A 23707-nucleotide genomic window follows, 5' to 3' on the forward strand; every position below is an offset into this window, starting at 1 on the left:
TAAGACATTTATTCTAATTCATCATTTATAATCATCCTATAGTATATTATATGTAACATCAGCAGTTTACGCGACGCCATTTCCTCCATGCAAGTGTGGCACTTGCCCCCCCTCAAGCAACAAGCACTGTCGGACTGGTGTTTCAGAAGGCACACCACCTTCCTTGCACATCATTACCGTCTTTATATGTGTGTATTCTTTTCGTGTTGTTCTGTGTGTAGATAGCGGCCTTGCGACTGGTTGATATCCCATCCAAGGAGTCCTACCGAATTTGTGTAGGATTAAGAAACTGAAAAACCCGATAAGTTCCAACAAAGGACTGTAAATACATAGATAGATATGTATGTATGTATGTATTGTCACGTTTTGGGTGTATAACGCGACAAATAACTTCACGCCTTATTTGATATAGCGAATTTTATTTCACATTCGCACACACAATCACCCAAATTACAGATTCACAATTACTGCTATCTGCAGTATCACAAATACTACACTCCAAATGCCAGAATGCAAATGACTGGTTGCTGGCTAACTCGGAACTCTCTCGGAACTAACTCGTAGGTAGCTGCTTTGAGAACTGTTGATAACACACTCGCTCGACTACTACTTAACTCGGCGACTGTCGCATTACAACTGACTCGTAGCTGCTGTGCAGTTCCCTTATATAGCCGCAGTGCTTGCCTGTTGCGTAATGAGTGCCACGGTCATCCTGTTACGTCCCCGCGCGTTGCGCGTTACGTTACCGTGCGTGGGGGGGGGGGAGCGCTGACTCACCCGCCGCGTCACTGCCGGTGGGGGGTTCTCCGTTGCGCAACATGTCACAGTATGTATGTATGTATGTATGTATGTATGTAGGTAGGTAGGTAGGTAGGTAGGTAGATATGCGTTCATTGCTAACAGAAGATATTGTCACGTGTTGGGTTGGTATGTCACACGACAAATAACTTCACGTAGCCTTCGGACTCAACGATTATTTATTGAACTTAGAGTCAGGAGTCCAATTACTATCACTTGCATTATCACAACTACTGCCCCCTGCGGCTGTCCTTGTCCGTGGCCGGATCTCAACTGTCTTCAGCGGCGGCTATCCCAAGACTGTCTCGGCGAATACATTACCTTCTTATATATCCGCGGCCGTTGCTACGCAGTGAACCTTCTGTTGTCCATGTCCGGGGAAAAGCTGCTTCGTTGTTTCGACCTTCACTACGCAACGGCTCACAGTTCTTGCGTTACCATGGAAGTACTCGTACCTACTCCAAACTCGTTACAATATGTTGGTATGCACTTTCAATCTCCGAATCCACACTGGGGTTAGTGAAAGAATGAACACTGGTAATGAGGGTTCAGTTTGGATTCCTACTTCCTTACTCTGCTTACATTCCAGACCTCCCCTTTCGTCGACATCAGTAACACATCTAGAACAGAAGCCACAATATAATTGTACTCTAGAGCTTCTAGTCAGACGAGTGGTGGATCATTATATGATCATTGTTTTCCTGACCCAACCTAAAATATTTGGTATTCAGATATAAGCTACGTGGCAATACATTTTGGTCCCTTAATATGAGTTTTATCAGTTCATTGGTGATTTATTTAGCGGCATTGCTAGTAGCCGAATTAAGTAGCGTCAAATGGGATGATTAGGACTCCGTATTAAAAGAATTGAAAAGATTTGGAGAGAAGTCATCATTGCCTAATTTGAGGAAGTATCTCGACATGTGCGTGGAGCGAATGAGGAGAACTACGCAAGATATAAGAAAGTCCTGTTTCAGGGCAGAACTCTACATTATACAGCAGGAGCGCTGCATACTCGGCCGCGATGTGGACAAGCTCGAACTTTTACAACTTTCGATAAATTCTGCAAAGCCTTGTTATGCCTTTCTTTATTTCTTTAACCATTCTCTGTGCTTTCTTTTCGGTTATATTGATTTTATAAATTTCTTTCGGCGTTTTCTTTTCTGAGCGCAAGCCGAGCAGACCAGGCTCTGTCCGGCCCATTAACTGCGCTCGCTGTTCATTACCGGTGTTTCGTTGCTTTGGAAATGCTGGGTTTGAGTTTATATTGTATATTTTATCACATTCCTTGCCTCTTGTTGATTTCCAAGCTGTTCCATTCAATTCCATTGCTTTTTATTTCTCTGTGATTTCCTGGTTTTATTTTTTCTTCGTCGTACTTTCTTGTTCAATCACGTGGAAGATGGAATATAAGAGGGTGGATGGTGAAAGGGAGGAATGTAGAAAGTTACGGAATCGTCACTCAGTCATCATCCAAGCCGCTGAACTAGACGTCCAATTTCCTTCTTATCGACTGATCCCTCCATCTGGAATAATGTGAAATGTCGCGTTACCTGAGAGTGCACACACACAGGCACAGAGACTGGCATGTTGTTCGCCTCTCTCGAGTTGCACGGGGGCACGGAATAAGCGTGCCTGTAGGAATATGTGAAGCCTTAATTCTGAAGGGTTCCTGCCTACAGTTCAAGAGGTCCCGGGTTCGATTCCCGGCGTTACCAGATTTTCTGAGAAGTAGTGGGTCTGCAACGGGGTTCACTCAGCCTCGTGAGGATAATTGAGGAGCTATTTCAAGGAAATAGCGACTCCGGTCTAGAAAACTGAGATTAACGACCGTGGGGATCCGTTGCACTGACCACGCGACACTCTATATCTGCTAAAGTTGGCACTGACATCGCCGACATGCGGCGGTCGCTCGATCGGTATAGTTCGCTTGCGGACTACAGGCCACGGAGCTTTTTGTAACTCTGGAAACGTAAATCTGAATCCCGCTCAAGTCATATTTGTGTTCTCCTGTAAAGATCAGCGCCTCATTGTAAACTGATCCCCCATCCAGGAGTCTTGCAGCCAGGCCCTAATGATGATTTAGGAAATGCTAGGAACAGGAGAGGTCAAGGTTCGAATCGGGATGCAATGCCAGGAAGAGGAGAAGGAAATCTCATATATTTCGTTTAACCTTAACATGTTTTAGAACATGAATATGAGAGGAATTGTGAAGGATCTTGGAGAAAGAGTTGTGATCTAGTTTAAGGCACTGTCCAGGATCTTGTCTTGTACAGTGCACCATTTGGGTGCAAGCGGTAACTTAGTTGATTGAGGCATTATGCCACAACCCGGAAGGTCGCCAGTTATATTCCCGGTGTCATTAGATTTTTCAATTGACCTAATCCTTCCAGCCGCACTATGGCCATGAGATCGACTCAGCCTCTAACAGAAATGAGTACCAGGAATCTTCCCTGTGCTAAAGGGCGGTCGGCGCGTAAGGCTGACGTCACCGCCATTTGTGAACCGATTGTCCCACAACCCTATGGGCCTCCACGGCCTGTAAAAAGGATAGCTTTACATTTACCTTTACAGTACACCTTTGTATATAGTCAGTTTAATTTATACCGTAATATTATGCCAATTCACTTTCTGGTGCGTATATAACAAGATCTGTTAAATTATATGTACAGAATTGTAAAATATATTTGAGAAAGATTTAAAAGTTAAAGTTGTTCCTGTGATTAATTAAATTATCATGCAATGAAGAGGTATGGGGAATGGAGGTATAGCTCCACCATTCTTGGCCTCCACACTAGATGGAGATGAGTGGTCAGCGTCACGATAGGGGTCTGGGTGGACCTCTGATCCGGTCTGGACAACGTGACTTAAAGATCTCCCGACTCTCCAGTCCGTAGTCCGTCTCTGTGTCCACTGAGCTGCCCGAGTCCCTGGGTGTTTAGGATTGTGTTTTTGAACAAGTACCCCTGAGTTTGAGAAATGTCGAAACATGTCTGATCACCAGTTACGTTAAAATAAGTAATATATTATACTGTAATTTGACTCTGTTCTGAAAAGTTTTTAACTTTACTGCCCCTGGATTTTATCTAGTCTGTAAGGGTAGATAATGAAAACCCTCATTCGGTGTATCTGTTCTCCCGAAAGCTCAAAGTAGAAAGCAACATTTCTAGCAATTTCTTTTCGACATGTGGTCAGAAGGACGAGAATGACCATTGAGGTGTAATTCTGTGGGCGTACAGAGATTTCAGTGCTCCAAGGGTTGTCATCACAGTCAGAACGTAATGTGGTAATGTGGAGAGACATGAAAAGTGGTGACGTCATACAGCAAACCGCCGTTCTGGTTAGCGAGGTTCTGCTCCCATCTCTCGTGTTACAGGGAAACATTTTGTTTTCCTTGGCACTACAGCCCCAGTGGGCCTAGGCCTACCTCCATGAACCTCTCCGTTCACTTCGGTTTTTCTAGATCTTACAAATTCGGTAGGACTCCTTGGGCGGGTGATCAGCTCGTCGCAATGCCTCTATCTGTACACAAACACAGAAAAACGCAAACACACAAACTAAACATCCATGCCCTGAGTGGAATTCGAACCCACGATCCCGGTCTCCAAGCGAGCGAAGACAGTACATCCTTAGACCGCTCGGCTACCGTGACCGGCTGCGTTATATTAAATTTATAGCGCGATCTATCAGCGATTGAATACAATTCTGAACGTGTGAGTTCCGAAGCTGGCGATACACTTCAATATTTTTTATTTTAGTTCATGTGGCTCTTAAGGACATGGGATGCGAGGGTGTGACCTGGGTTCATCTGGCTGAGGGCAGGACCAATTGACGTTCTCATGTGAACTCGGTGATACAGCTCTGCTCTCGAATTGCATCAAATTGGAGATTTGTTACTAGCCGTGAGACTGCAAGCTTTTCCAGTACGGGCTTTGCTGCATGGAGTTCATGAAGTCCATTTTTCAGTTGTAATTATCTGTTAATAAATTTCATTTAATGATAATTTTTCACGCATTTATTATACATAATCAGCAGAATCTGCAATAAATAAATATGTTCAGTAAGTACTGGCTCGTGAACGAGTTGTGCCCAGTGACGTAACTCATATACTCGTTCTTCTTTGTTTACTTAGGTATCATATTAATTCTGGTATTGGGGTTTTACTTAGGTTCGTCTGGCAGAGTTAGGACGGTGTATCTTTTCAGTCTATATGTAGTTTCGCTGGTATCGAGTAGGTTCACTGCTAGTGCACTGGTGTGGTTTTCTAATTTTCTTAAGTATTTGGTGTTCCACTTTTTTATTTCATTTAGCACTGTGTTCATTTGCAGATTTTCATGGAACCTGTCGTTGTTTATGTAACAAGTTGCGGCCAGAATGGATCGGAAAGTCTTGGAATGAAAGCGCTGGAGGATTTCGGTTTTGGAATTAGAGGCTCCCCCACCCCCTCATAGCTGAATTCAGTAGGTCAGTATGGGTTTGAGCATTGCTTTATGTAGGAAGGGTTTGCTTCTATTGACAATGATCTTCCTCTGATAATGAAAGCTGAACGAAATTAAACGCGAAACAAATTTCTAATTTATTTATTAGATGCTATACGTGTATTTCTTAAAGTTGCTTACTTAGAATTCATTCTTCAAATATAGGCCTCTATTATATCTTTTGAAAATAGGCCACGGTAGCTTTCTTTGAACAAGTTCCTCTATAAGTTGAGATTCAATGATCAGAAATTAAACCTGATATAAACAAGGCCTGGATAGCGTGAAGGAAAGAGTCAGTTCAGTAGGAATTAGCAGTTTTGCTCAACAGTCTGCTATGAGGTACCGTATGTTCTTTCAGGACGAGAAGGACACCATAATTTAGCGGTACTACACCCTTCTACCAGGTCATTCATGATGCCATCCTTACAAATTCATATTTCCTTCTTCTGTACCTTAAAAAAGTACGGGACAGATTGAACGCTCTTGTAACATCACAGGAGATACTGAACGGTGGCTGTAGTGCCTCACTTTTTGAGTAAAGCTCTCAGGTTAGAAACGTATTCTGTGCACGCAGTTGGCTATAGGCACAGAACCTTGAACCCAAATAACATTCTTATGTTTATCAGATTTGTAAAATGTTTATAAAGTTAAACACCTCTACACAGTTCTTCCAAACAACCGTGATAACTCGGTCACTAAAGTGACTAGTATCCTTGGTGGAAAACCCAGGTTCTCTTCACATCAGAGATCACAGTGTCCAGGCCGGCTGTGAGTGGGTACCCGTGACGATTTTCAGAGGAAGAAGATCCACTGACCGCGTAATGTTGGGGCTAAGGAACAAAGATTTGGATCTAGTCCCATTATGCCCTTGCATGTTGAGCTCAGGCACAGCGGAAACTTTACCTCCTACATTGGTGTCATGAGATCTTTGAATGCATACACTGTGTTTCGGGAACCAAGGGCTAAACCCTGTAAGAGGGACCACACACAACAGAAAATCTCGACGTACGGGATGCTACGTTGTCTGCGGTGAAACCATAATGCCTCTCCGGGGAGCCAGCCCGTTGTATTCTTGGCTGAAACACCTTCAAATAGTAATATTTCTCTTTGGAACGCAGTAGGATTATGAAAGCAGCGGAGTGCAAGAAGGTGTCATGGCTAATGATCTCGTGAAAGCAAGCCTACTGAAACAGAATTTAATCTGTTCCCTGATAGCCCCGAGCATACTCGTTGTTTTGATCCAATATTTCCCATTGCAGCGTAAGTTGTGTGTTCCTTTTAAATCTATACGGGTCTTGTTCCCTATAATGAACCGAACACTGCCCTATCAGATGATTTGTTAACGTTTAAATTTTGCCACCAAGTTTAAATGTAGTTGAAATGCTGGTAGACATTTTCCGGTTACAGCGGAAAGAATTCCGCAGTAGGCTATATATTAAGTGTGTATGTTAATATTCTTTTATAATATTAGGTAGATGGATTCCGGATTTCAGCCCACGTAAGTTCGAAATTCTCTTTTTCGGCGGTTTTTGCTTACCTCTTTGCCTCTTTATTCATCTGTTAGTGAAAGCAATTTCTTGAATCTGTAACCAATCAAGTACCGTCTTAGTGATGAAATCCCCGACTTCATGTCCGAACACGTGATAATGTGCTGCCTGGTCTCGGATATCGCACACATGGGGACGACGATACTGCTAATGAACATTAAGACTAAAATATGTGAAAATCATAATCTTCGGCGATGATACTGTCATGTGTGTTAGTGATTACAGACGGGGTTTGGATTGGTGAATAGATTTATTGACCACTTATAGGTCGTAACTACAAATAATTATTACACTATTGTGATTTTTTTTACTAGTCGTTGCTTCGTAACATATCACAACAGTGGCTAATCCTCTGCAAAGTTTTCACTAGGTGTTTCCTTGTAAAGAATCTTAGCGATGGAGATTCTTCGGCTTCTGTTGCCCGCTGGTTAACACTCCACAGCTGAACACTCATCACAACTCAACTCAACTACTGAACTGAACTCCTGAACTAAGCTGAACTGGTCTCCCAATTATTGTTCATCTCTCGTTATATAGGCTCGGGTCGGACCTCCCGCAAAACGTGTGTCACGTGTCAGAATGCATGTTCATTAGCCCGTTACACAGCGCTGGGAATGGCTCGGGCAACATAGAAAACACCTCTTCTATTGTCAGAATGCATGTTTATCGGCTCGTTGCCTAGCACTGGGCACCTCTTCCAATCCTTTTCTGTTGTTGCGTCCGCATATTTCGGGCACCGCTTAGAAACGGGTCTGCATGTCATTACATTATTATGCAGCGATTCTGGAATGACATTTAGCGGTGGAAGATGAGAGAAACTTCGACAAATCCTGATCTACTGCTATTTCGTTCATCAAGAATCTCACATGTAGTCATACGGAGTTGAATCCGAGTCTTCGAAGGGGTAATTCCGCGTTTAACCGCCTGAGATATGACACGACCTTCATTTATTACTGACAGAAATATATTTCCCACACAGGCCACCAGTTCTGTAGACTCAGAATCAGCCGAACTCGCTACGGAATAAAAAAATTGACGGAACTTAATTGGGGCTTTAAGAGTGACTAACGCGTGGGCCTGTAATGTATTGTTGTGAGTCTGAAATTATTTTTCTTTGAAATTTCGCACGCCTGCTGAGGCATAACCACATGCTATATAATAAAAATCCGTTTCCCTTCTCATTGTTGAACCGAAAATTTACTGAATTAATTAAAGAATTGTGTACTTGGAACCCATAGTGAGTGTGAACTGAATTTGTGATGAAATTAATTTAAAAGTAAGCAAAATTATTGCGAAAATCTTTATACTGCACACCCACAAACGTGTTCTTGTATTTTGCTGAATGCTCACCATATCTCAATGTAGCCAGTAAACGCCATAGGTTTTAAATCTTAAATCTGCGATATAATTCACGTATTTACTTTTTACGATGCTCCATTTCTGAGAAAATCGATCAAGTGTGACTCGAATTCCAAGTGCTTTTGACTGGCCATTCTGAACCAGAAGGAATTGCTAGACGATATTAATGTATACCTTCCTGCACCAAGTTTAACCAAAACCAGTTTAGTAGTTTGAGTATAACTTGTGAAAATACAGACGTACAGACACAACCTCTCTACGTGTGTTCACCGCTTGTACACTTTGCATAGAACAAAACGTACTAAAGCGACTGACTCCTTACTTACAACACAGCTTGTTTTACCGAACTTCTGCAAGCAGGTGACTGACCTGGTAGTGAATTAGTCGTAGCCTATTTCAGGACTCTCGAGCTCTCAGTATGTACATAAAAAGAGTAAAGTTATCCCTGTAACAGGCCGTGGAGGCCCATAGGGTTATGAGAGGTCGAGACTCCAACATTTTCTAGAAAATCGGTTCACAGATGGCGGTAACTTTGTCGGCCTTATGCGCCGGCCGCCCTTTACCCCCAGGAAGATTCCTGGTACTCATTTCTGTTAGAGGCTAACCGACCCCAGGGACATAATGCGGCTGGAAGGATGAGGTCAACTGAAAAAAATCGACTTCATCGGGACTCGAACCCGCGACTTTCCGGCTTGTAGCATAGTACCTCAACCGCGTGCTCCCTCTCGTGTACATTCTCAAATTAAACGTGGTTTTCTAACCGTTAGAGCTAGAATGAGCAATTATTCTTTCTTGCGAGTCATATAATTTTTACGGTCCACAAATATTGTCGGTGTGAAACTGTAAATGTTGAATTTATGCCCATAGACGAATTTATGAGTACGTTATTAATTCGAGTTCAAAAGACTTAATCTGCACAAAGCAGGTTGTTATCCTAAATCATTCTTTTCATAAACATTGCTTTAACTTTAGAATTAACTAAATTATAATTATACCTAATGTAAATGTACATAGAAAACAGAATTAGATCATGCGCTGTTGCAATCTCAAAATATTTCCCAGCAAGCCGGCTTGAAAATGTTGACGGACTTGTGCCTATTCTGCACTAGATCCATCTGAGCAACTGGTTAGTTCGCCTGCAGTTCCCGCTCCTCCGCTTCACACTAATGTTAGAGAAGTTGCCGATAGCATACGGCGAACCTAGATCTGCTGCAGGGACCTACGCCAGGAACAGTGGGTCCGAAAACTGAAGAAGATTAATATGTTTGAGCACTCCATTACTTTACAACACAGCGGCAGGTATGTCCACCGGCTGCTTTAAGGATCAGTAACTCGTCATTGCTGGTACCAGAGATCAGAGTGCCAGAGAGAACACTGTCCTTAGAGAAAGGAAACGACAAAAAGTTTTTTCGGAAAACAGCGAAAAGAGAAGCTTCCTAATCTTTACTTTCCTCAGATATTATTGGGTGAACTACTCAAGAATGATTAGGTAGGTGGAGAATGTAGAACGCATGCGATCGATGAGATGTGCATAAACATTTTTAGTTTAAATCTTCAAATTAAGGAAGCAACTTGGGAGACATACCCGGAGACAGAGGAATAACATTAAAGTTAGTTTTAAATAACAGGATAAAGTGTGGACTGGATTCATTCGGTTCTGTACAGGGACCACTGTAGCACATTGTGCTGAACCGTCGTGCTCCGTAAAACTCTGGGAATTTCTTGACCATCCGAACGACTATTAGATCTCTGTTACATGGAGATATTAAGATAGTTTCGAAATTTATATGTAGGATTTGAGTTTCTCACAGCAATGATTATGAAGAGGTCTTTCATCTGGGACATAACACTGTGTAGCCCGTTGAAAGTTAACCGATGTTTCAGAGGAACACATCAGCTTGCTGCGTTCTACACGCTTGGCTTACTCTTCTACCCTGAAGACGGAAGCAGCATATTCCTCCTAAAATTCGGTTGGCTTTCAGCGGAATACAAGGCGTTATATCTAAGAAAAATAACTCATATCCTTCTTGTTTGCTTGCCATGGCCTGTATAGAATTTTTCTTTCTTTCAAATTTAGAAGTTTCTTTCATGTTGTAAGACACAGCCACCTCTCAAGTCTTCTCTACAGTACTAACAATAGTATGTTCCTTCGAGGTCTGCTGTCCAAGGTTTGTATATGAATTGAATGTATTGAAACTAACGCTGATAAAGCAGTTGAAGTGAAGGGAACCGTAGCACGTCTTCCGGTAGACGTTGCTATGGAAACCCATTGTGTGTTGCGTAGTTCCAGACAATGGCCGCGTAAATTCAACACAAACAAACACATGTTCACTATAATGACACTTGTGATATACATCATGTCGACGCTCAAGTATCTGAAATACGATGGTATCTCTAACAACAGGAAACCTTGGTACTGTCGAAGACATTTCCAAGATGACAGACTGTATGAGAGGTCTTTCCGTTCAAAGTCTCCGAGAGCGGAGATAAACAATTGTCGTTAAGAACAGAAGTCACGCAGAAAGAGATCTCACTTGAAGCGCGTAGCTTCGTTACTGCAACATAATATAATATCAAGTAAAAATGCGGTTAAACTAAGAGAAGAGTAGCTGCATTCAGAAAATTCTTGACGCCATTAATTCCGTCACATCCGTATGTCCAAAAGTAACAGCGCGCAAAACTGTGGGACCGATTATAGCTAGACTGCATGACTCCTCTTCATTATATTGTCACGTGTACGGCGGTACGCGTGGCTAAATGACGGGTTCTAGTTCGGATGATTGGATTTATTAGCACTTTGGTTACACACTCTCTCTTAATTACACTTAAATACAGCGCTGTAACTGATTTACAAACATTTCAGAATCCACTGTTGCACGCACACACTAGTCCTCTCCGGGTAACGTATCTCAACATAGAAATTAGCCTTTCAGATCACTCCAAATATTGTACGTAATTAATGTCTTCAAATCACACTTTAAATCTTCATAGGTCTTCTACGAACTTCCTGCGGCTCACACTTAAAACACTCTCACTGTTATTTAACACTCAAACACACACCCAAACACTTGAACACACTCAAATACTCTGAAACAGATACTCCTTATATAGGCGCCGCACGGAAACAGACAGCAAGTCACGTGATAGTACTGTTGCAGTGTGACGTTATTACCCCTACGCGAAAGTCTCTTTATTGAGCTGTTGCCTAGAAGCGGGTTGCATAAACTCATTGTTCCATTGTTGCGAGAATGTATTGCGTGTATTTACCGGTCCGTTACCTAGCAACGCTCTGGCCATCAACGTTACATTATGTCGCCAACACATTTTGATTTTAGTCCATTCTAATGCCACAATCTTTAGAGACATTTGATAGATTTTGATACTCGTATGTGTAACTTTAATCTAATTCAGTTCATTTGGAGGATCAGATTTCTGAAAGGAATATATTCTAGAAGTATTTCATTAAGTAAAGTGAAAGAAATCTCCATAAAAACTGTTTTTCATGAGATACCACATAAGATGTTACGAGCGGTATTCTTTAAAATGCTCCGATTTAGAAATTAAATCTATATTATATACATACGAGTATATGTATATCTTACATTGTGTTTGTCCCATCGAAAACCTTGTGAAAGTGTTGCAGTCCCGTACCAGCTGGCGGATCTCCTCTCTACTTGCCATGCACCATGCGAGGCAATTAGAGAGTACAATGAAACCAAATGCGCAAAGAGCCAAGTTCCTCAGTCTTGCGCAGTTTTTGTCTACCATTGTCGAGTTCTTGAGACAGTCACGTCATCGCATTTTATCAGGTGACGCAAATTTCGCCAAACAAGACTGTTTAACCGAGACTCCCGCTGGATATGCCTGCTCTTTGTCATCCGATTGTCAGTCACGTGATTATTTTATGCACGCAGAGTATATTTTGCTTTGTTTACGGTAAACCTGCTGTTCTAACCTAATTTTCTGTTTCGCAACTCTGCATAGAAACTAAACACGGTACTGATAACTGCCGTTCCCACATCATCATGAAAGCCAATAAAGGAAAAGGGACAGCAAATGGGTACAGACGTATAGCTATATGGAGCTATCAGCTTTCATTTCTGTCTTTGATTTAGTAGCAACCGGTACAGGACATTACCAAAGCCTGCCCGCAGAAGAATAACTCTGTGTTTCTATCATTAGAAGATAGTCTGTGAACTCGAAGTGAGAATATTAGGGTCTGATTCCGTAGCACGTGCCACACGCTCATCCTCTCAGAGGGGAGGTACCGAGGGGGAAGGAAACGCAAACGTCCTCTTGTATACTTCAGGACCCACACAGGGTTTGGCGTCGAGACTACACAGATCGGCTGCGTCGGAGCCAGTGCCTTTCCTCTCCTGAAGAAGGAGATACCAGTGAGAAGAGCGCCGGTCACTGTAGGCGAGAGGTCTAAGACATGCGCTGTCTTCGCTCGCTCGGAAGCCGGGATCGTGGGTTCGTTTTCCACAAAAGACATGGACATTTAATATGTGTATATGTTTATTCTGTGTTTAGGTAGAGGCCTCGCGACGGGCTGATCACTCGTCCAAAGAGTCTTACTGTCTGTAAAATTATCATGAAACTAAAAAGAATTAGAGGTCAGGTCCCAAGGGGGCTGTACAGCCAGTGGATATAAAGTGAGAAGAGCACAAGAACAGGTATCTCGTTAAACGCAATAACGTGGTCAAGAATCCACACATGGTTCCAAAGTAAGATGAAGAAACCCGCCTCACTCCAGCCATTTGTTGTCTTGTGATGCAGATGTTGCCATAGCTACCTGCTGTGCACCGACAGGTAGAATGGTGGCATTGCTCAGATGTGCTGCACCTGCTACATTCCAGTAGCTACAGAGGAAGTAGTTGCGGTACAGAATGGTGGCATTGCTCAGATGTGCTGCACCTGCTACATTCCAGTAGCTACAGAGGAAGTAGTTGCGGTACAGAATGGTGGCATTGCTCAAATGTGCTGCACCCGCTACACTCCAGCAGCTACAGAGGAAGTAGTTGCGGTACAGAATGGTGGCATTGCTCAGATGTGCTGCACCTGCTACACTCCAGCAGCTACAGAGGAAGTAGTTGCGGTACAGAAGGCATCATCTTGGTGCCCAAGTTCCCACTAATCGCGACATTCCATTCAAATTGATCATGCCAAATGTTTACTCAGAAGGCTTCCATCCACAGCGGAACTATCGATGTTAATATCTGAAAAATGCACTGACTGTTACATGATTAACCTGATTACCACAGCGCAGCAGATCATGAGGGGTGTGAAGTCAACAGAGACAGAAGGTGACTGAACTGCCTCGGTTATAACGGTTGTCTGTGGTGGACTTATGACAAAATAAAGCCTGCCTCACTAAACACTTCTCTGCAAGTCTGTTCCTCCGCTTCTCAGACAGGAGGTGCCTCGATGTACGTCACAGTCTGATTCAGAAACCAAACAGGGCATCTAAATTGTCCTGCTGAATGTGGCCAGTTGCAGTAATCTCAAATCGGGAGACCCAAGAACTCGTCTAGATCCTCCACAACGTCACTTCTTATACCGGCCAGCTAAATCCTCGAACTGGTGGCATGGCCGGAAACGCCTGACATGCAACTTCCGTCGTGACTTCAGGCATAGTTGAAGAGAGTGGCGCGTCTCGCATCCGAAAGTCGACACTACGAGTTAACCATTTGTTTCCTCTCGATCTGAGCTGCAATTTTTCAGTAAGGCGTAGGGTAGACTTATGACTTCCAGCTCTGGAACCAATCCTCTCCCTACCACGTGGTCACACTATAATGCTGCAGTTCTAGTTCCATATACTGCCGAGCTCTTTGTTTGCACGCCTTCAAAGCCTGAGGCACAGGGGCAACTTCACTTTCACTTTGCCTCGGTCCATGTTCCTCCTGCCAATGAGTATGGTTGGATCTGTCAACAGATTTATGCCGGTTCCCCAGCAAATGGGAGGGCAGCTGGTTCCAGTCCGGAGTGCGGCAGCCAATCATAATCGAGCAGAATCGTCTGAGCACCAAGGGGCGATGCATCGCCTCCGAGGGCGACAAGTTCGTCGTGGTGGACGAGTGAGTACGAAGTAACATGCTAAAAATCTTATAGGTGGCGTGTAGTTAAACGCCACGCATTCTCAGCCGTTTCTCTGTCATGTTTATCCACCTACAGCTAACATTTCCTTGTCAGGTTACTGGAGAAGGTTGGAGATTTCGATGGGCGGTGTTGTGCATGCATGGGATAGATGAGAACAAATACATCATTTTAATCATTAGAATCTGAAGGAAAAATGTCACTTGGGAGTTCTATACGTAAATGGGAGGATAATATTAAAATGAAGCTTAAGAAAGAAAGTCTAAGAATGTGTGTGTGGACTGGACTAAACTGGCTGGGAAAGCGGTAACGAATCTTCAAATTCCACAAAATGCGGAGAATTTCTTTACCAGCTGATCAACTGCGATATTTTAAATACAGACTCTGCTAATAGAAGTCATATAATTCTTGCACAGTAAAATGTTCATCAGAGGCTGCAACTTGTCGAATGTTTCTTGGGCCGGTGTTTCTCGCAGATTATAGCGGACAGATTTTCTCAATCGAATTGAATTGAACCTACCTGCCCCCTTCTGCTCACAAAGTAGATACAGTCTGATAATCATTCTAGCTGTATATAACAATAGCTTTCATTAAACTTATCATTACATAATTGCATAACGTTCATTTGCCGATGTACTTCTCATGTTAAAATAAGACGTGACGTCGTCATCTAAGCTACCTAATATATTTTTATGCTCCTTAAATTCTGTTAAAATACCGATATATTTCGGCCATAAATGAGGGATACCGGATATGAAAGCAAACTTCAATAAGAACTTTCTCCATTTAGTTATTCATTGTCATCTCATCTTTCAATATCGATAGTTGCGGCATCGTTACGTAAATTGCACGTGAACAGTAAATAGATGAAGCTAAGTAACATTCGCTCTCCGGCAACTCTTATCCACGAGTAAGAGATCTCTGCTGACAGCACTCCGGGGTTCAACTCTTATCTCTGTCAGATATCTGTTTAAAATCTCCAAAATCTGCACAGAGTAACACATAAACACCCATCTGCCGAAATCAATATGGAACTGGGTAGGGTCTTCATATATTTTATATGTTCTATACAATTCCGGGGCACGTGGTAGCGTAGTTGGTTGAGGCACTATGCTACAAGCCGGAAGGTCGCGGGTTCGAGTCCCGATGAGGTCGTTGGATTTTTTTTTAAATCGACCTAACCCTTCCAACCGCACTATGACTCAGCCTCTAACAGAAATGAGTACCAAGAATTAATTAAATAATTTTACTGGGGAGTAAAGCGCGGCCGTCGCTTAGGGCTGACAATCTTACCGCCATCTGTTAGCCGATTGTCTAGATAATGTGGGAGCCTCGACGTTTCACAACCCTATGGTCCTTCATGGCCTGGTACAGGGATAGCTTTACTTTTTTTTTCTTTACAATTCCGCGTACATCGGTTAATAAGTAAACGTATTGTTTCAGAGCTAATTGCAGTACAAATATAACATCACATAGTCACAAAATATTTGTTACAACTAATTAAATGTCAACATGTCGAGAACTATTTCAGATGAAACTGGTCTATTCTGACGAGATTTAGGGTGTATATTTTATGTCACATGTTAGTTTAATTACAAAAGAACCATATTTTAGACAAGTTATGCATTTAAATTTTGGTGTCATGTAAAATGTTATGAATTAAATTATTGGCCGGCATATTCCAAAATCAGATTCGTTTCAGATTTATCGCAGACAACTGTACCAAATTTAATCTAAATCCATCAAGGAAATGAGACGCACAGACAAGACCTCCCAGTCTTAGTTTGTTTACTTTACATTTTTGTAAGCAATGCATAACAACTTGAGATAAACTAGAAAATTAAATTGTAGAAAGTGATTTTTTTTTCTTTTGCCATACCGAAGACAAAGTAGATTTCGTAACCAGAAGGTTGCCTCTCAGAAGCTCTGCTAATTATGCAAAATAATGTTGGTGAAAAGCTTCTGGAGCTCACTTGCTTTCTCCATACTTGAGTCGTGAGGTTGTAGGAAATATATGTACACTTCGCATTCTGATTTTCGGGCAAATCCAATCAGGTTTACATTTAAAGACATCATCTCTTAGGATACTTCCATTCTGACTGTAACTACTGTCATTGAAAATCCACGAATAGTTAAGTTCAACTGTGATGTAACACGTCTCTCTCTCTCTCTGATTGTCTCAAACATTGAATAAGGACCAGTGCTTTTAAATGACACATTTCGTGTGTAGCATGCAATGGCTCCAAGAGAGACGCACCCTTCGCATTTGCGGTTCTGATGGCGGGTGACAGTAACGAAATCTGGGGGCTGACTTTTCACTACGGCGTTTTGAAAGTAGACATTGTTCTGGGGGTTCTCTCATTCCCAGCAGTAGCTGACAGTGAATACTCTCTTTAACTGCCTTGCATGTAACAGAAGTCAACGAGTATACCCGGGAATATCATTGAAAGAACTGAATTTTACTGTACGGACAGAAGTGCAGAACACAGTCGATATGTTATGATTGGGGTAGGGTGTGCCTGTCAAATAGAATAAGGCATCTGGAGTGTCATGCGAAAACCAAGAAGTTATAGGAATGAAGCCGGGAACTAAATCCAGAGATAATACGTCCAGTATCATCCAGAGAAAACATAAAAATATGATAAATACGAGTAGTAGTAAAAGCTTTGACATTGCTCTCGGAGGAAGCGGATCTTACAGTTTACTGACAGTAACAATGGAAAAGTCCCTAATTAATTTAGTGGGTACACGAAGCTTAGGAGTATCCGTGATGGAGTGACAGTTCATTTTGTCTTTAAATGGATTAAAAGGAAGAACTTCTGAAATAAATTGCTTCTTTTTTTTTTAATTTTAGATATGTCAAGACCAAGTCATATTTGTGAGAAATGTCCGACTGATAAAGTCGACTGAAATATAAATTTGTACATTTCTTTTGTAACTTTCGGCTACTCCAGCAGCGAGAGCCATAGGTGAAGTTTGTCCGAAGCAAAGCTCTGCATAGAACTATAAGACTATCCAGAGAATAAAACTAAGCCCATGTGTTACGAAAAATTGAGTTCTAGGAGCTTTAGTGCTTTAAGACACTCCTCAGTGTAATAATTCACATTAATATACTTAGACTTAAGAACAAAAGAAATAGCACTAAACTTCTTAATGTTAAGATTCGCGAAATTTTCTCCTTTACCGCATAAACTTTCGAATGCAAACATTTGAAAATCTCCATAGAGTTGCTTGATACACTTTGTGATCAGAAAATAATAAAGTTAAGAATGACTTTTGACACATCTTTAATACAAATGTTGAACAAAAGGCGGTCAGACTGTAACTTTGTAGTACACTAGAAAACATAGACAACTGGGAAAGAAAACCTCTTAATATACCGACAAAGCAGACCTACATGATGCGCATATAGCTGTGAAACCAATTAACTTATTGCAGAGAGAATACAGAACTATTAAGTAAATAATTTAGCTCCTTGCGGCCAGTTTTAATTTAATAAGTGTGTGCTGAATTGGGTTTAGTTTAAATTTAAAATAGGAGAGCTGATTATGAATAACACGTGCATATGCTTTGGAAAAGGTATTTATAAATTAAATAGGGCGGCTGTCAATCACTTGATCAATAAACATAACAATAGCTACAGCTATAACTCAGAACTGTAGCCACATCCGTGACAGCGGTGATCATGATGATAACAGACAAATACTAGGAATAACAATTCTGATGATCAGCATGATGCTGCTGCCGGCATGTGACATGACGTCACGAAGAGAGTGCCCTACAGTGATCCTTCCGTACCGCATATCGCTCATTGCTCTTGGTGTGTGACGTTATAGCCCACTATTGCACCCATATCTCAGACATCTAAGTTCAGCCCGCACCCTTACACCCTCTTTCTTTAAGAACAATTAGTTTTACCCACTTATATACACGTGAATTTCAAATGGTCTCTTCCCTTTAGCTTCACTACGTTCTTATGCATTTCTCACGCAATTTCTTCCTTTATTTGATCTACCTAGCAATATTTAATGAAGAGCAGAAATTAATTAAGCTCCTCATTAAAATAGCATTGTCTTTATGGAATTTATGCCTAATGAACCATCGCAGCTGCAGATACCACAGTTGAGGTTCGGCCACACAGAGCGCTACGTACGCTACGTACGCTATGTTCTCTATACGAACAGAAAAATATCTCCCTTTGTTGCCAATGTGACTGGCCACACAGACTTCCGTACGCTACGTACGCTATGTTCCCTATGTTAGCTGCGTCTCAGAGTGTACACAGCGTACGTAGCGAACATAACGTAGCGCTCTGTGTGGCCGAACCTTAGCACAGCGATTGATACGAATATGTAGGCCTCCCGGTATACAAAACTGTCCTTTACAAAGGGTCAGTGGACTAGATGAAGCTCCAGTACTACAAGACACGGATTGGAGGTAATTTTGTGCCGACTTGTAAAGGGTGTTGCTACTTTACTGTGTCGCTTTCTGAAGTTTCTAGATCGATAAAGGGAGATCACCCATCCAAGAATTTACATTTTGCTAATAGCTGAATAAGTGCCAGTATCAGTGTTTCAGCATACTCGTATTTGTTAATGTGATTGCTGATAAATATCGTGCGCATGCGCGCTATGAGTTGCTCAAGTTCAGTGCACAAAACTGCTTTGGTTTTGATATATTATCGACTTATGTGTCTTCATCCTCTTGCCAAAGCCTCCAAGGTTTTCTGACGTTTCACTCCGTAGCTTTATAATTTAATGGTGTCTTCGTCCACGTGTCTTTACTCATGCAAGCTCTATGGGTCTGCCATATCTTTCCATAATCTCTTCATATTTCGTATCGACCTCAACTTACTCATCTGTTTGAATTTTCTAACCTTGTAGTCTAGGTTTGTATCCAGCTGAGAATCTTATCACATTCCTGCCGTTTGTGTCGTCTCTGTCATTCGTGTTCGTGTTCGTGTTCGTGTGTTTTTGCGTAGCCGCAGCATTTTACCACTTTTTACAGAAAGACTAGCATGTGTAATTGCAAATATATGTTACCTAATGAAACATGATGATCCCTTCTCCAGTGCTACACGGAAGAAAATTCTCCCGAATTTCCTATTCATTGAATTCGCGAACCATATCTCAGGAGCTGTAATCTCTGAGAATTTCATCCGCACTGGAGCCTAGTTCCTGCCGAAACTCCGGGTCTATGAGATGGATTATTTTGGCTGTGAGTTGTGGAGAGAACTTTCATTCTCCGGGCAGAATTCAAACCCACGGCCTCTGTGGTCCGGATAATTCATCTTCGGCCATTTTAAATTAATCTCTTTCTCCCTTTCTGCTCTACTGCAAACACATCTCTCCATTTGTATCCAAATTATGCAAGATTCGATACATATCGAATACTACTCTTTTTGGTGAAGTTCGTTTCAATATTCTAATATATTTCACGCGTATTATCGAATCTTCAGTTAGTGAACTGGTGATATGGAAAGTGAGTGGAGGCGAAGTACTGAAGTATGTGAAGTACGGACTGTGGACTTCATCTAAAGACAGCTAAGGTGTTTCGACAAAAGCTTGGTGAACATTTTGCTACGTAAAGTGAAGTAAGAACTTCCAGTTTCTTAAGATAAGATTTTTCGGAAGCTCTGCACTTTTTTCAAATTTCTCCGTTAATGGGGCAAAGTGAATTGTTACTGGGGGCAAATTTAAATTGCATGCGTTTTTTATTTTACGATTTTTATTAGTCTTTAAATTAATGCAGGGAAAATCAGATAAATATGTTACAGAAATAAGATTAAGGCGATTAATGATCAGAACTACGTCTAAGGACAACAGTCATACAAAACAATATACAGTATATATACACATAATCAGTTACTAGATTCAGGAACGAAACAGAAATTGAAGGAAGAATTTCACAGTTAAAGTGTATAAGTCACATTTTATTCATAGCCAAGATCCTTTTCTTGTTTCGTAGTCGTATGTAAAACGGCGTACACTTAGGCTTCTAGGCTTTTGGGTCATTGTAACTTGGTTTCACCGGGTTCAGAAAGTGATTGATGTAAATTGAGTCATATAAGTCTCTCCCAGAGGCTACTACTCTGCTACTGCTACTGCTGCTGCTACTGTTTAAGGAAGTCTGAATTCTCTCTTGCTCTCGGAAAAATTCAATTAAATTCAATTCAATTCTTTATTATTTATGTGCCAAGTCAACAGCCGCAAGGCCAATTACAGACTTAGCACAGTGTAGATGAAAGTAATTACGTGTAAATTATACAGACATTAGACAAACACATTATAAGTCAAAAATAAATTACAGGAAATTTCTTGGGAAAACACAGTAATGAAGAAAAGTAAACAAACAAGCACATAAATGATAATAATAACAATAAAATAAAGAAAGGAATCACATGGTGTCCTGCTGCGTTGTAATTCGTGGCCGCTGTGGTCCTTCTTTGGGGCTGAAGGAAGAATTCCAACTTTTTCTTCCTTTTTTACGATTTATTGGGAACTGTTTATGTATCAGTTTTATCGACGTTGAACGCACAGATGGGTCGTGACCTATATCTTAACTGTACATCAATAAGCACAGAGTAAAATGTTGAATTTTAGATGTTTATTGCAATTGTTTCTGGAAAATACTGCAAGGCAGTCCCTGACGACAGATGGAAGGAGAGACAGACTGTTTGCTCTAGTATAGGGCGAGTGGATGCAGTACTCTGCAGTACTCGACAGGTCTGGTGGCAGCCAGACTGATCTGCCATCAATTCGCAGACCGCGTGTCTCTGGACCTCTTTGCGAGACCTTCACGATTTGTTCTCGGCAGTGCGCCAGATTTATTTTAAAACAAAAAATTCGCTTAGTGGGGGGCGCAGTCCAGTTGGGTCCACTCGGCACGGCGGCCACTGATTGTAGCCTACCCTGTGTGATTATGATGATAGAGAATTTGGTGGAATGAAGTTTGGCAAGGGAAACCGAAATACTCGTGGAAAACCCGCCCCAGCGCCACTTTGTCCACCACAAATCCCACTTGACCAGACTCAGAATCGAACCCGGGCCGCCGCGGTGGGAAACTAGCGACTAACCGTTTGAGCTANGCTTGACTTATAGACGGTATTGGATTGGATAATTGGATTTATTGGCCACCTTATACACACCACTGAGAACTACAAACAATTTCAGCGCTATCGTTGATCTGCACACTTTATAGTTCACCGTTACGCACAGATTAGCTTTCTCTGCCTTCACTAGTCGTATCCTGGCAACGGATTTCAACACAGTTATACAAGTCTCCGGTCTAGAAAACCGAAATTAACGGCCGTGGGAATCCGTTGCGGTGACCACTCGACACCCTCTATCTGCAAAAGTTGACATTAACTTCACTAAAGTCCCCGGAGCCAAGTTATGCCAGTCTCACTGTAACTACAGCACACATGAAGTGACCTTTGCACAGCCTAATTCCTTTCTTGCCATTTCTTCTCAATCATCTTCAAGCGTCATCTATCTCAGTTATCTGCTGCAACTGCCAACTCCGGAATTCGACTCAATTCGCGTTCTAAAGAGAGAGGGAGAGTCACAGTTACTTTCGGTTATTCTGGAACCTCTTATAATTCTTCGACACGGTTCCCGTAGAAAACACGTGTCAGACTGCTAGTTCATTGGTCCATTACCAGCGCTGGGCGTGGCACGGATGACATAGGAAACGCAGCCTCCTCTAATGTTGCGTAACCTAGAAACGGGCTGTTTACCAAGAATCTGTCTTCACGAGAACTTGTTTACCAACCCATTGCCTAGCAGTGGGTGTACATGTAAGAAACAGTATGTACAAACAAGAGGTTTGAGCCATATGTATAATGCTTGAAACTTAGAGGACAGCTGGTATATTGATGAAGATTAAAGGTTTTAGGACACGTGTTGCTCAGCCTCCCTAACGAGAGCTCTGTGTGTGTTTGTTCTAGCAAAGGGGGCTGTTTCCGCTGCGTAGTGATCCACGAGAAACACGCCAATGTGCTGCAATACAAGGAGAGTAAGTAACTGCGAAACCCGACATAACAGGGCAATTTTCATTTGTATTGCTGTATGTAATACTATTGCCGATCACGTGGTCGCGCTGTCTAAGGCATGAACTGCCTTCACTCGCTCGAACGCGGGGATCGTGGGTTCGAATCCCACTCAAGGCATGGATGTTTGTATTTTGTGGCTTTTTCTGTGTTTATGGTGTTCTGTGTGTAGGTAGCCGCCTTGCGACAGGCTGATCCGCCGCCCAAGGGGTCCTACCGACTGTGTTTAGGATCAAGGAACTGAAAAAGCGGCCAAGGCCCAACAAAGAGCTGTAGAGCCACAATAATAAAATGTAACACTATTACGTTCAGTGCTAATCCCTAATTAACTCTTATCCGGATATTTTAGCACGTTAAATGCTATAAGCTGCTGTTATAAGCTGCATGCAGGATGTTACTGTTACGAAGCAGGACGTTCCGGAAATTAATGAGAAAATGAGTAAAGCGTAGTTTCATGATGCCGATGCGTGAGTGAGAGGGATATGCAGCTAATTGATTTAGCTTTACGATCCATGCCCTCTCATTACAAAGCTTCAAAATTTTACGTAATAGCAATTACTCTCAAACCCGAGAGATCATTATGTTTATTTTAAAACTTCATTGAATCCCACTGAGCGCCAGCACAGGCATCACAAAGCTTACTTTCCTTGTAGAGGTTTAGTCATTCCCTCTGGTTGTCGTCTTACAATATCTGATAGTATGAACTTGATTTTGCTGCATATCCCATAGTGTTTTCCAGACTGCTACCGTCAGTACATTTCATTGCATTTTGCGGGAGCAAATTGTGCAACTTGCCGTTGTATTTCAGCCGAAAAGTGCTCGGCGGGATTGTTATGCTAAAGTTCCAATTGGGAACTGACTAATCTCTGAAGCAAATTCCGGGAAGTAGGTGTGCAACTTCCTGTCATTTCTTCTCTATCCTTCATTCAAAACCATAATTTCTTATCATACTGGATGCTTCATAATATTAGCAGTTGGTATGGTGTTGTAAAACGACGGAATAACGCTGCCCTTTGAATTACTTATGGGATGTTCAGCATGTTCAAGATGAAACCTTATAAACACAAAATATAAAATCCGTGAGACCCTGCGCATAAAATGTGTTTCCACGTTGTCCCTTTTTGCGCCGCGCAGGAGAGCCTGTCTCTGTCCTTACGAGCGCTTTGGTACAGTGTTTACTGCATGGTTATCGCTAGCACAGTCAGTAGAGCGACTGACTACGGGAAGGACGGCCGAATTGCCGGAGTTCGAGTCCCGGTAGGGGCAAGATTTTTCTCCTCTCAGCGTCGTCCAGACCGGTTGCGGGGCGTGAAGCTCACCACTCACCAGCTAGTGCCGAGGTCAAGAAAACGTGGGTCTATATATGCGTTTCCTCCGTA

General features: G+C 42.1%; 1 protein-coding gene across 1 annotated transcript in view; it reads left to right on the forward strand.

Annotated features, from left to right (window-relative positions):
• LOC111864295 overlaps positions 1 to 23707 on the forward strand; it is a 103622-nt gene that overhangs the window by 38484 nt on the left and 41431 nt on the right. The window contains exons 2-3 of the mRNA XM_033751369.1: positions 14118 to 14259; positions 22227 to 22294. Coding sequence (XP_033607260.1) covers positions 14118 to 14259; positions 22227 to 22294 — 210 coding nt within the window. The remainder of the gene's footprint in view (positions 1 to 14117; positions 14260 to 22226; positions 22295 to 23707) is intronic.

Source organism: Cryptotermes secundus, unplaced genomic scaffold (assembly GCF_002891405.2).
Source record: "Cryptotermes secundus unplaced genomic scaffold, Csec_1.0 scaffold156, whole genome shotgun sequence".
Lineage (NCBI taxonomy): Eukaryota > Metazoa > Arthropoda > Insecta > Blattodea > Kalotermitidae > Cryptotermes > Cryptotermes secundus.